Here is a 14,774-nt window from a genome sequence, read left to right on the forward strand (position 1 = left end):
CTGAGCTCCTCTCTCAGCCCGGTGTGATACACCTTTTCCGATCAACCATCCAGGCTGTCTATGGCTGGAAATTTGTTTCACTCTGTCTTTTTGTGGGTTCTGCTGCTTTAGAATTTGTATAGAGTCATTTTTTTAGGTATTTGGAGGGCTTTGGGAGAGAGCTCAAGACAGTCACTGCTTTCCCTCAGCCATCCAAACATATTTTCACATCAGTGAAATTAGGGAAATTTTCTAGAGTAGTTGTCATCAGACCCAAGTCTTAATAGATGGGTAGGATTTCAATGGATGAAGGTTACTCCAGGGATTATATGAAAGTAGAATGGTAAGTAGAGGCAAGGGGGCAATAAAGTGCATGGAGATCTTCATGTGGCACAATTTTACCTGTGTACAGAATATAGAGAGTTGGATAGTAGTAGTTTTATTTTTAGTTTTTTTTTTGTTTGTTTTTGTTTTTTGTTTGTTTGTTTTTTGGACTGAAAAGGGAGGTTGGACCTCATTGGGACTTCACTGGTACGTACATAATATCTGACTTTAATCTTGGTATTTTAAATTTGATGATGGCAAAATAAAAAGGAACCAGAGAACAAGTAGTGAGATTTTAGTTATGGAAGAAAAAAAAAAAAAAGAAAGGCTAATGAAATTGAAGTTAGTTACCTTGGGGATAAGACAGCTATAGGGTAACTTAATGGTTATCTTCAAGGAAATGAAGGGTATTGCAAGGAAAAACCTTATCTATTTTTTAGTCCTGTATGGGAGAGATAGCAAGAAAATTAAGTTGGACTATAGGGTTGAGTCTATGTGTGTGTGTGTGTGTGTGTGTGTGTGTTTGTGTATGTGCACGCATATTTAAATTTAAAGGAAGGCCACCAAGAGAGTCTATGACCATTGTAGACATTCTATCCCCCAAACAAAAACAAAACAAGACATTTAGGATGAAGATTGGAAATGATTTGTCTTCAATAGTTAATGGATATTTCTGTATGAGACAGGGGAATGAACCAAATGACCTCTTGATATCCCTTCCATGTAACCGGACCTGCTGAAAAACAAAACAAAACAAAACAAACAAACAAATCAATAAATGTTCTAGTAACCCTGGAAATCATATTATATTTTTACTAATTAATCTGTTCCATTAGCTGTCCAGAACATATATATCATATTCCTTTATTTGATTTCTTATTTTCTTTTTAGTTTATGGTAAAAAGTAAACAAACAATAATGTTTTGAGTTTGAAGCCCAATTAATGCCATAAAAGGGGGAAAATTAAGACAATTTAACCTAGTGGGCTTGATGGGTTCAGGTAATAGCTTTACTGTCCCCTTTTTCTGATGTCTCATCAGTTTGAAATACACAATTTATATGTCTCTGGATGTTCATTGGGATCAGAATTGACTCACTTTTATATAAAACATTGCATCTGAGTAAATGTTCCTTCTTATACAGTTGATAGATCTTATGGGGAGAATTAAATAGATTCTAGAATTGAGGAATCCCTCCAAAACTCTCATGCAATAATAACTACAATTTCATCTTGGCATACTGCAAAGAGCATTGGACTTGAAATCTAAAGACTAGATTTCAAATATTAATTCAAACACCTAAGATAAAAAAAATGAGCTGGAAGGAACCCCAGAGTTTGAGTTATCTAGTCTAGCCCTTTCATTTTTTAGATAAACAAGTGAGGCCTAATAGGTCTATCCAAAATTACAAAGGCAGTAAGGATATAGAATCATTAAATAGCAAATCCCTCAAACTTAGATATATCACTTAACCTCTCTGAACCTCAGTTTCCTCATCTGTTAAATGAGAATAATACCTGAAATACTCAGAGATTTTTGTAAAGAAATTACAAACCACAAAAATCTGTAGAACTGTTACATGTATAATATCATTTTTCTTGATCAATTTTTGGTTTATTGGATAATATAGGAATGTAGGTATGCTGAGGCTTGTTTGAATTATTGACTTTCTGTATTCTTTTTTTATCTTTTTCACATATTTTATTTGATTGACCAACATCAATCATGGACATATTTTCTCTTTGATTGTAAGAACATTTAAAAAAAAAAAACTATTTACGTTATTTGGAGACATATTGAAAATTAACCATGGTGCCAAATGAGATATATTATGAAGATCCAAAGAATACCAAACATAGGTTTAGCTACTTCAAATGTTTTCTAATATCTGAATTAATAAAGTTATTTACCTCTTCTTCCCATTCTAGGTTCCCAGATTAAGAGTTTTACATCCCTCCGGTTCCTGTCAGAGCCTTCTGATGCTGTCACCATGCGGGGAGGTAATGTGCTTCTGAACTGCTCTGCAGAGTCTGACAGAGGAGCCCCAGTTATCAAGTGGAAGAAGGATGGTGCCCACTTAGCCCTAGCAATGGATGAACGAAAACAGCAACTGCCGAATGGCTCCCTGTTAATACAAAATATAGTCCACTCCAGGCACCATAAACCAGATGAAGGTCTATACCAGTGTGAAGCATCACTAGGAGATTATGGGGCAATTGTCAGTCGAACAGCTAAAGTTTCAGTAGCAGGTAGGTGACTGGCTTCTTTCTTTGCTTTTGGAGGTCGGAGAAGAAGTTTCTCAGAACAACTGGTAGTTTTTTACTATGTGGGGGAAAATAAAGAAATACACGTTTGGCCTATATCACATTCATTATGTTTCTTCTCAAATAGAATATGACAGTGAAAGAAAGGTTTAAAAACATGTATTTTGTTTTGCAGCCCAGCTTTGTAAATGTTGAGTTTTTGCAGATGGACTAGCTTTTGGCCTAAGGGCATTGAATCGTATTTTAATGATAATGGTGGTAATGGAGGTATCTACAGAAATCTCAATCTACAGATAAATGGCAGAGATGTCTAGAGTCTGAAGGATGCTTCCAAATACTTTAATGATGGGCAATATTTTAACTAAAGATCTTGGTGACAGGATGATTTATTTCTTTTTTTTTCCTCTTATATGGAAGCTTTGCAGTAACATAAACACATCTAAACCACATTAAAATTCCTGGAATCTACAATCTACTGCTTTTTCTGTCACACCTTTTCTTGTTAGAGGGCAGCTCATAATTATCTCTATTGGGCACTGCAGTGTCAGGCCAACAAGAAGATGAATCAGACTTTGGCCTGTGTTTCTATAATGAAATTGTATTCACCTGAAGTTAGACTTTAATTTTTGTCTGGTACACAAGAGAGGCACTAACTGGGCCAACACAGGAATAAAAGGAATGAATTGAGTTCAGGAATGTAAATGGCTATCTTCAGCTAACCTTATATTCTAGCTGTCATTATGCAAGCTGGCCCATTTACGATAGGATAATAACATTACATATGGTTGCTTTAAATTGGGTTTATCTCCAATAGCTTACCCAGTAACATCTCCTAGAGGACAGTTGGGCATTAAAATCCTTAACTTCAGAACCCAGGCCAGATTCAGACTTCTAACTACCAAATATTGCTTTGGTAGTATGTTTCTTCTTTTTACTTCACTCTCTCCCACATTTAGACCCTCTGAAAGAGAGCCTGAACATAGGACACTCTGCAACACAATTGGTGGAGAGGAAATGGTGGTTCTATTAGCTAATACTAAAGGCAACAATAACAACAATAACATTAACAACAACATATTTAAATAAATCATCATCATCAATGGCATTTATATAGTTCCTTGATGTTTGCTAACTGCTTTATGTATATTATCTTTTTTTATCTACACAGTGGAGTTGTAAGCTAGGTGCCATTATTATCTTCATTTTATATATGAAGAAATAGAGACTGAGAAATGTTCAGTGACCTCCCTGGGGTCAGCCTGAAACAGATTTAAAATCAGGTCTTCTTGACTTTAAGTCTAGTGTTCTACATCCTACACCACCAAGGTACCTAGAATAATCAAATAAGTCACCATCTGGCACTACGAGGAAAAGTGAATGGGATTATGTGTGATCCCTCACCCTAACACTTATCTAAACCAGCATATGACCCTATTTCCACTTTTTCTTTTCAGGGGCAGCTTACCTGTTCTTTTTAATATAATTTCATTTGTATACAAATGCTACCCACCCAATTCTACAGACTCCTTACATTAGACTCACTTGGATTGAAGAATAGAGAGGACACAACATATGTTTAAAGGACAAGTTTAGGGATGAGTAGGAATGAAAGGCAAGACTCCAATCCAGCTGATTTCTCTGAGTTATGAATGTCCTCCTCCTGACTGATGAGCAGAAAGTGTAGGAAGGGCTGAAGGTTAATATTCATGATGACCTATACAAGTGATATGCACAAGTAGCTACCCAATAATGCCCAGAGGGAGGTCAGGAATACTGCAGTTACAACCCTCCACTCCCACTTCATCCAGTTTCCTGGTCTCTTACATATCTCTGATCAGTTATCCATGATGCCTGAATATCTTTGCTGAACAGAATGAATTTGGGCAGCTGTTTAATGCCAGCATCAAAAAGCAAATCAGGATCTTATATCACATAAGAATATCCTGATGTGGGGTTGATATGGTTTCATGCTTTCTGCAATTGAGATTCAGTTTTTTATGGGCCTCTTTTTCAAAGGGGGAAATGAAGAAAGATTGCATTCCTGTAAGATATTAAAATAAAGAGTCTTGGGCTATAGCATTCTATGCAAAGGGAAGGCAAAGTATTCAGCCACTGAGTTACAATCTCATCTTAGATTATATCATTTGGAGGCAATAGGGCTGCTCACAGCAGTTTAGATGCTCACTATGTTGTTTGGCAACACAACATTCATCAATGTTATATCTGCAGAGGTTAAGACTGTCAAACTACTGGGAAGTAGGAGGAATGGGTGGTGGTGGCATAGATCTTCCTTATAAAAACTATGGGTCTAATTTAATCTCAATTTTAAGGTATTAGCAGTAAATAAACCAGTTATCGCAAATAGTTAACAGCCAGATTTACTCTGGACAAACTGCCCCAAAGTCTGAAAGTTGCACAACAATAACCTTTTAAAGTCTGTTTTTAAAGTTTCATTAAAGACTATTTTCTACTTGTACTTTCTATTTTTTTTAATCAGATGAATGTGGCAAATAAAATCTGTCCTTAATCAGTCAACATATTTTATGCAGAGAACTCGCCATGCACTCTTCATACGATTTTCTAGGAACTTCTGAAGAGCTCTTCAGAATCTGATATTCAGTATTTGCAAAAGTGCACTTGGCTGAAGTGGGAAAGAGAGCAGTGAAGATAACCAGAGAGCTGCCTCCTAGTATAACATCTTATTCAAAGATCCAATTTAACAGGTTACCTACTATTAGCATTCCACTTAATTGGGTGGTGTACCAACACAGACAGCATGAGCTTTTAAGTCTCCTATCATATGAATCATAACCAATGTGATACACAATTTGGGACCATGAAATAAAACTAAATAGGTCTGATTAAAATGACACAATTGTAAAGGCAGTATGATTCAGAGAACAACAGCAGCAACAGAAAACTAGAGTTCTCTGTTTGACCCTTAGCTTGGGTCACTCTAATTACTTGGGGTCACCGTACATCAAGTTATGGTTGTAGTAACTGAACATTTTTTTTTTTTTTACTGATGGGAATTGGTTGGACTTGTTTGTCATACATATGAGTATATGGCTGTGTGTGTATTTCTCTCTATCTCTCTCTCTCTCTAGTCAAAAAGTTGGAATAGTCCTTATGCTCTGATGTGATATAAAATAAAATGATGAAAATATAGGAAATTTGGGTTTGGAAGATCTGAAGAAGGCATTTGCCATTTCTTCAAGTTTTCCATGGCCCCAATCCTCTGAATTTCTTAAGCATTTCATTGGAGTTGAATTGATTAGAAATGCATTAAATCTGACGATGGAAAAGTTTCATCATTTGGAAAGTGGTTTGTTGTCTGTTTGGATTCATGGCAACTAAGAAACAAAATAAACATGGCATGATCCTTCCTCATAGAAGAAAGGTTGCTTTTTATTGATGCTTTTATGCTGTGGTACAAGAAGTTTTCAGGAAATATGTCAGTATATAACAGGTTATAAAGCAAATCATACTTGAAATTCTGCATTGGATGTTTACAAATGCAAAGTTATCTTACTGAATTGAGTGGTTTAAAAATGAGCTTAGCCAAACAATGCTTTTCTGTGTATTGCTAGATGATGCTGAATAACTGATATGACTGATTTTTTTTGTTTGTTTTCACCAGTTAATTTGTATGACACAGACAGAATCTATTGATTTTGCTTTTGACCTTCCACAAACTACTGAATTCAACCTCTGATAGGCTGGACCAAATGTTAAATGTTATGGGGTTAATGCTTCTAATTTTTTTTTCTTATGTCTAACCCTCAACATCGTTTACTGTCACATAAGGAATGCGATACATTCTTGATATAGCAAGGTTAAAACAAGACAAAAGTATCCAGTAATATCCTGACAGCTTAACGCTGTGAAATTGTCTGAGTATTTCCACATTGATATAGATACGGCAGGTACTATTATTTCTATCTGACAGATAAGAAAACTTACGAATTATATGAAGGAAGTGCACTGCCGAAATAGGAAATCAGAATGTCTGATTTGTAATTACAGGTTCCATCTACATAGCATAGAGACAATATTATAGAAGCTCAAGTCTATATTTTAATGAGTAAAATGGATAGGATTGAATTTACCAATTCTTTGTTCTATACAATGGTGCTTACCAAATATGAATGAAGGAGAAAAAATATCATCATTATCATATTACAGGTACAAACCCCAAAATGTCTTTGAGAACTCAACAAATAACTTGTACTGGAATAATAGTTATATAACAGAATAACAGACAGATATAATATCTTTATATTGCCTACAATTATCCACATATAATGTTCAATTTCAAAATTTAAGAAAATGCTTTAATGCATGTAACAGTACCAAATATTTAGAATCATGAAACTATATGGAGTAGAAAAAATATTTTCAAAATATTGAGACCTAGAGGAAAAGAGACTTAGGAAGGTACAGAAGAAATAACATTGGGTTTTGAGTTAAGGAACCAAAGTTTTGGGCCCTGGATATTCTAATTACTATTTGTGTGATTCTGGACTATTCAGTATAAACTGAAGAGATGGGGTGTTAGTGAATTTCAAACTCTAGGGGTAGGACTGGGTAGTGTGGCTCCTGGAGATTTTCCTGCTCCTTTCCTTCCTTAGGGTTTTTATCCACCTGGGGCCCCTTGGAGCACTGCTTCCCTTAGTGCTGAGGCACTGGGAGAGCTGGTTGCTGTAGAATGCCCAGGCACCTGGTAGTTTTCTAAGCTGGTTTCCACCAGTTCCCTCGCCCTCAGTGAGGCACTCAGGGATCCAGGTGTTGGTGTTTACATGCTCTACCACCTGGGCTTCAGGATCTCTTCCTACTATACTGAGGTGGGGCTTTCCACTGGCTTGCTAGGACGACTCCCGTTCTGTACTGCTCCCTTTCCCCCCAGGGTAAGAAGGGCCTTTCCTGTTAATCCCTCAAGCTACCTTGGCTATTGGACTGCTGCACCCCATCTTTCTTCTGGTTCAGCTGTTCCAAGGTTTTTCCTGGGGTGATATTTTCTGAACTTTCAGAGGTTAATAAAGGAGGGTAAGAGCAACTCACCTCTTACTCCGCCATCTTGGCTCCTAGAAGCAGAAGTCAGCAATAGCCCTTCTATCTGGTTCTCAGATGAGGCTCCATCTATAGTCTCATGGTCAGTTTTGACTACCCCAGTTTTGGAATGATACAGAGAAGGGTAATTATGATGGTGATAACATGACATAAAGTTTGGTTTAAGGAATTAGAGATGTTTAGCTTAGCATGGAGAAAACTTGCAGGAGTGGTGGCTAAGGGGTTAGGAGAATGATGCTTCTGGGGGGAAAAAGTATTTTAACTTCAGTATGTCGAATATAAGAGTAGGATTATACTTGTTTTACTTGGACTAAGTGGGCAGAACAGGAACAATAGATGGACATTACATGAAGACAGATTTTGGCTCCATATAAGGAAAATCATTCTTACAATTAGAGCTATATCTTACAATGTACTGGCCATCTCAGCAGGCAATTGTTTCCTTTTTACTGAAGGTCTCTTAGTAGTGACTGAATAAATCATTTTAAGGGATATCATAGGGGGATTCCTGTTCAGTTATGAGTGAGGCTAGCTGGCCTCCTCAACTCCTTACAACTCTTGAGATTCTGTGATTCTATTAAAATGAGTTCCTTTAGGTAATGAATTATATGTTTGGTATATTTTATTCACTCATGTATTCATTCATTCAAAAGATGTCTATTGAGTGCCTATTCTGTACAAGACACTACCCTGTATATTGTGGGAGACAAATGTAAAGTGCTTAGCACAGTACCTAGCACATAGCAGTTGCTACATAAATGTTTGCTATTTATATCATCATTATCAACAGCTAGCATTTATATAACACTTTAAGGTCTGCAAAATGGTTTCCAAATGTTATCTAATTTTATCCTCTCAGCAACCCTGGGAAGAAGGTGTTATTGTTATTCCTATTTTACAAATTATTATTCATTTTACAAAAGGCCCATAGAAGTTAAGGGATTTGACCATGGTCACATAACTAGTAACTGTCTGAATCCAGATTTAAACTCAGGTCCTCCTGATTCCAGCTCCAGCACTCTATCCACTATACTTGATATGAATTTTGAAGGAAGGGTAGACATTAGAATGTCCGAGCAAAAGGAAAAGGAGTTCTGTGTTTGGGGAACAGCTTCAATAAAAACAAGGGGACAAGAAGATTTGGGATGTATTCATAAAAAAAAATGAGTGCTCTTGTTTGTCTAGGATCTAAGGTGCATTGAAGTAGCAGGTGCTATGAACAGAAGGGTAGGTTGGGCCAAAACATGGAGAGGCAAATGTCAAGATAAAGTATTCAGGCTTTATTTGAAAAGCAATGAGGAGCCAGGTAAGGTAGTTAGGTGGCACAATGGATAGAGTGCCAAGTCTGGAGTCAGGAAGACTGAATAATCTTAGTGAGTTCAAATCTGGCCTCAAACACTTCCTAGCTATGTGACCCTGGGCAAGTCACTTAATCCTGTTTACCTCAGTTTCCTCACCTATAAAATGAGCTGGAGAAGAAAATGACAAACCACTCCAGTATGTTTGCCAAGAAAACACCAAAATGGGTTCATGAAATTAGACGTGACTAGTCAACAACTGAACAACAACAATGAAGAGCCACTGTAGATTTTTGAGACATCAGAGTTACATGATGAGAATTGTTCTTTAGGAAGATTAAGCAGCAGCAAATCATTTGGATTGGTTGGGAAAAGGTAATAGAGATAGGAAGTCCTGTGAATCATGTTAGAGATTTGTTATAATAATCTAGATTTGAAGTTATAAGGACTTAATCTAAGATGATGGCAAAGGGAATAAAGCACAAGCCTTAATACATGTGATATTTTGAGTGTGGGATCAAGGGAATTTAGTAATTGATTGGCTTATGAAAACAAAAGATTTAAGACTAGAGTAGACCTTTTCTAGTATAATTCCTTTATTTTACAGCTTAGCAAACTGAGACCTAGATGGTTAAGTAACTTGCCCAAAATCATATAGGCAATAAGTCACAGAGCTGGAATGCGATGTAATATAACACAGAGATTTTCAAGCATGAGTGTCAAGAATGCAGGTGGTACCAGCATCAAGACTTGATAAATCAGGAGGAAAAGCTGGTTTTTGTAGGGGATGGAGGAGCATGATGAGTTCAAAAGGAAGAAAGAGAAAAAAGAATAACTCTTTTAAGCACCTACTAGGTGCCAGGCATATTGATAAGTCCTTTACAATATTATATAATTTGATCTTAATAACATCAGTGAGAAGTAAGGGCTCTTATTATCCCTGTTTTATACTTGAGGAAACTGAGGCAGACAGAGGTTGTATGACTTGCCAAGGATCATATAGCTAGTTAATTTCTAAGGTCTGATTTGAACTCAGGTCTTCTGGAATTCATGACCAACCTACTACTCTCTTTGCCTGCCAGACGCATATTCCTTTAACTATACATATGGAGGTGTCTTAAATATACAATTGGATTATTATAATAGTATTAAAATGATAAATGATACATTTATCTTGATAGATAAATTATAAATTCATATATATATACTTAAAAGATATATTATTTTAAAAAGTAAAGTTTTAATTCTTTTTTTTATCTCTTCTGATAAAATTAGTGACTTTCCAATCCAAGTTACATTTGTATTTTCTCACAATACCCTCCTAAATGAAATAGAAACTGACACCATAGTACTTGAACTGGGATTTCATTCAGAAACACACTTTTTTTTTTTACTCTGAAGTACAACAGATATTTCAAGATGCAAATTGTAGCACTGCTTTTAAATAATACAGGCATCATAATTAAAATTCTCCAGTGCTTCAAACATAATTAGTTACTTGAATAGTTGTTTCAATGAATTCCCTTCTAGACTACCTCTTATTTAAATGAGTTATGAAATAATTAGTGGAAGCACATTATGGTGAGACAGGCTAAAATTAGCTCAATAGTATGGGCACTCTGTGAAGTGATAATCTGACCTTTAAGTTCTAGCTCAAAAGGAAATAAGGGGAGAAGCCAGTCTGAAAAGGAAGGGGAATAAACTGCATCACCTCAGGTCATTCTCATGTTATAGAAAGGAAGCTCTAAGGAAAAATGCTTATATTCCTCCCTTCCATTGGAACAAACATAAAAATCTTGCCTGTGAGGTCAAGTTCACACAGAGAAGCAGTTTGGAAAACGTATCCCAAGGCCTTGTAATACTCTCAAAATTCTATTCTGAGAAGGTTCACTTACAGTACAAAGCTTTTCACTTCAGGGCCCTTGGGGTAATGTTTATTTTAGAATGATGAGTAGGAAAATGAATTGCTCAGCTTTCAGAACTATTAGTGGGTTTAATTCTCTGCCTATCGCTGATTCTGTATAGCTATGTGATTTAAAAAAAATAAGAAATATAAGATGGATAGGTGATATTCCAAGCAGTTCTTGAGTGGGAGTTGATCTTATAATTTCTTTTGAACACTACTGGCAAAGTGAAAACAAGGGAACCGAAGGAAAGATGATCACCATTATTGTAGTCACATATAGCTTCAACCTCCTCAGGAGAAAAAGGGGGAAAAATCTATTTCGGAATCCAGTTTATCCCCAGGTCCTTCTTAAGCAAGTTAACTAAGGAATCAAGTTCAAACATAAAACAATTCTTTTAGAAATATACGAAGAGCAGAAAGAATTCTATGACAGTATAAAGATAACAATAAGGAGCTTGGTAATGCTCCTTATAAATATGCAACCAAAAAGAAAAAAAAAGAAAACTAAATTTTAAAAAAAATTGAGTCTCTTTTCACCCAAATCCTTTCCCTCTCTTCATTTGTTATTAATGCTAATTCATGTTATAATAAGAAAAAACCTAATTATTCAATCTTTATTCTTTTACTCCAAAATCATTCAAGCCTTAAGTTACAGAAGCATTTTTGACACTATAATGAAAATGAGAGAATAGCATTTAAAATAACTTGGTGAGAGTGAGTGAAAATAATTTTGATTTCCAGGGTACCCTTTGGAATACTAAAAATTGATTTTCTTGATAAATGACAGGTTAAGGGAGACAAATCATGGTAAGTAGATAGATTAGATAATATTGCTGCAAATTTCTGATGAAAATATGATTATATAATAGTAAATTTAACAGAACACTTTGACTTTTATGAACCTTTTCCTGGCACTGATTTTTCCCCATTATGTTTTTATATCCATGGTATAATTTTTATTTAAATTCAATATAATATAAAGACACTTCAGTTTGCATTTTTTTAATATATATGAATTTTAAGAATAAGAAGCAAATTGTACCTGGAGAATATCTGTAGACCAGCATAGTTAGGCTGATGATATTGTCAGGAATAACGTGTACTTTTTAGTATTTCTTTTTCAGCAATGATTTAAAGTATGCGTTCGTGAAAAATCACTTATGCTGAGACTACAACCAGTTTCATTTGCAAGTCTCATTTCTATATTATTTATATAATAGTAATAACCCAGCAAAGTAGGTATTCAAATATCATTGATTTCATGTTATAGATGCAAAACCAAAGTTCAAAGCAAGGAAAGGCTGAACACAAATGAGGTCTTTGTATTCTTAGATTTTAATGCCCTGAGTTATATTGACCAATACAAAATAATAAGATTATTAATTTAGAGCTGGAAAGTAATTTAGATACCATCAAGTCCAACCCCCTCATTTGATAGATAATGGAACTGAAACACTTAAAGTTTAAGTGACTTGCTTAAGGTCACACAGCTATTAAGTTTCTGAGACAGGTTTTGAAACTAGGTAATCCTGACTCAATACCAGAGTCTTATCAAATAAACATACATAACTATATAGTGGTATTATTAAAATAAATTCTTTACAAATTATCATATCATTTAAGGAAAGAAGAAGAAAGAAAGGAAGAAAAGAAGGTGAGGGAGAGAGTAAGGAAGGTCACACATCTGAGAGAAAATAGGGGTGTTGAGAGTCTTAGGATTTAAGAAAAGTAAAAGTATAGTAGCTCAATAGCTGCTGCTATATATGCAGTTATTACTTATTAATAATAGGTAATATAGATGGAATTATTCTGCTTATATATTCATCTGGGAAAATGGCATGACATAGGAAAGTTCCTTCTTATAGCATAATTATGAGTGACTCAAACACATTTTAAAATGACAGCATAGAGTTCTTGGTATTAGATTTAACCTTGGTCTGAGAAAAAGGGGTAGAATGAATAATATCATTCATCCTTTCCAGTTCTGGAAATCAGTGGTCCTAAATGGCCTATATCTTTTAATCATAGTCTTTATAACTATTAATCTGGTATCTATGGCAAAAAAAAATAGAAGTGAAAAAAGTCATCTCATCTCCCCTTGCTTGCCTTAATGTAGGTTCTCTAACCTTCAGTCTCCTCATCTCTAAAATGGAGAAAATAGTGTTACCTCACTAGGATGTCATGAAAATTAAATGATAGTATTTATGTGATAATACTGAAACCCTAAAGTGTTACATGAAATATACTTATTCATTATTCTTCACATAGTATTGTATAGACTTGAATGAGTCTTCCTTAAGTGATAACTTGCCCCAACCAACTCTATAAACTTACTGCCATAAAATCCTCAGTATATTATGCAGTCCATCCTACAATAGTCCATTAGTCCTCCTGGAATTTCTTTGGAGATTTGCCATTGAAAGATGCAGTCACTGTCTGCACTGCATAAGACTGAAAAGTATTTTCCACTGATGGGCAAGGGATGGAAATCTTTTATTTCTTTTTTCTATTCCATTTAATTGCCCCTGTGCACAATAGGAGTACTCCTTTTATACTAGGTTTATTTACAGACTTTAATTAGCATTATGTGGAAAGAGCATTAAACTAGCATGATGGAAAGAACATTGAACTTGAAGTCCAAAGATCTATGCCTGATTGCCAGCTGCCACTTGCCCCTGTTCAACCAGGAACAATTCCCTTCCTTTCAGTTTATTTCAATTCTTTGTCATGGCGTCAGAGTGTTTATCTATTAAATGAGTAGACATACAGTTCAAGTTCCCTTCAAAATTTTATAATTGGTGATTCTAAGGATTCTCTCTAAATACAAGTAGGTTTTCAGAGAGATATTTTCAAGTAGGCATTTTCAGAATCTGCTAGGATCTCCCATCTATCATGAAACACTTCAGTATCAGGGTTTTTAGTATTCCAGTGGGGGGGGGGCAGAGAGAGAGAGAGAGAGAGAGAGAGAGAGAGAGAGAGAGAGAGAGAGAGAAAGAGAAAGAGAGAAAGAACACAAATTTAATTTTAAATTTAAATAAAATTTAGCATTTTATCTCTCCTCTGTTCTGTTGCCTCTTTCTGCCTTCTTGGAACAAAGGGATTTGTTTTCAATTTGCACCATTACAAGTATCTGATATGTGTAAACAACTTAACATAGCCCCCAAATGTGTTGGTTTTCTGATTCCTCTTATATTAAAGAAATGCATCTTTCTGATATTATAAATCTTCTTATCTGTTTTCTGAAAGTATTCACTTTCACACCTCAAAATTACATGAGGACTACCTTGCTACTGCTATAAGTCTTAAATCGCAACAAGTTCAGCTTTTCAATGGGAAAATGTCCTTATATCTTTACAATTTTTGTCCCATGATACTTTCAGTTTTGTATATTTTAAAGTTATATTTAAAAAAATATAATTCTGAGTTTTTAACCATCTTTTAAAAGAAAGTGATAGAGACCTTTTGTTTTCATTAATTTACTCACTCAACAAACATTTTTTAATTTGTTATTGTAACCTCAACTATGTGCTAGAAAATGTGGGAGATAAAACATGATCACTGCCTTCATGGAGCTTTTTTTTATCATAGCAAAAGGATGATACCAATGTAGATGGCTATAATTTACTATCATACCAATCTTGGAAGGATGCAAATGAAGGAGGCCTTGAGATAGTTCCAATTTTTTCAAGGACTAAAAGGATTTCACAAAGAGTAAATGGACACATGAAACACAACTCAAAAGGCCTTTTAGCTTTTAAGGCAGATAGTATTATCTACTTGGAAGTGGGAGGAAAAGTAATGGTCCTTTAAACAGTATTTCCTTAGACTTGGAATATCCAGTTCCACAAGTTCTCCATTATCATCACTGCCCCTACAGTATGAGCAAAATGTTTATGAGAGAGAGAGAGAGAGAGAGAGAGAGAGAGAGAGAGAG

General features: G+C 35.2%; 1 protein-coding gene across 1 annotated transcript in view; it reads left to right on the plus strand.

Annotated features, from left to right (window-relative positions):
- Positions 1–14,774, plus strand: part of DCC (DCC netrin 1 receptor) — a gene marked incomplete at its 5' end in the record, with an annotated part of 954,021 nt that overhangs the window by 39,235 nt on the left and 900,012 nt on the right. The window contains one exon of the mRNA XM_027869065.1: positions 2,231–2,551. Coding sequence (XP_027724866.1) covers positions 2,231–2,551 — 321 coding nt within the window. The remainder of the gene's footprint in view (positions 1–2,230; positions 2,552–14,774) is intronic.

The sequence above is a fragment of the Vombatus ursinus genome, unplaced genomic scaffold, assembly GCF_900497805.2.
Source record: "Vombatus ursinus unplaced genomic scaffold, bare-nosed wombat genome assembly UNPS02014791.1, whole genome shotgun sequence".
Classification (NCBI taxonomy): Eukaryota; Metazoa; Chordata; class Mammalia; order Diprotodontia; family Vombatidae; genus Vombatus; species Vombatus ursinus.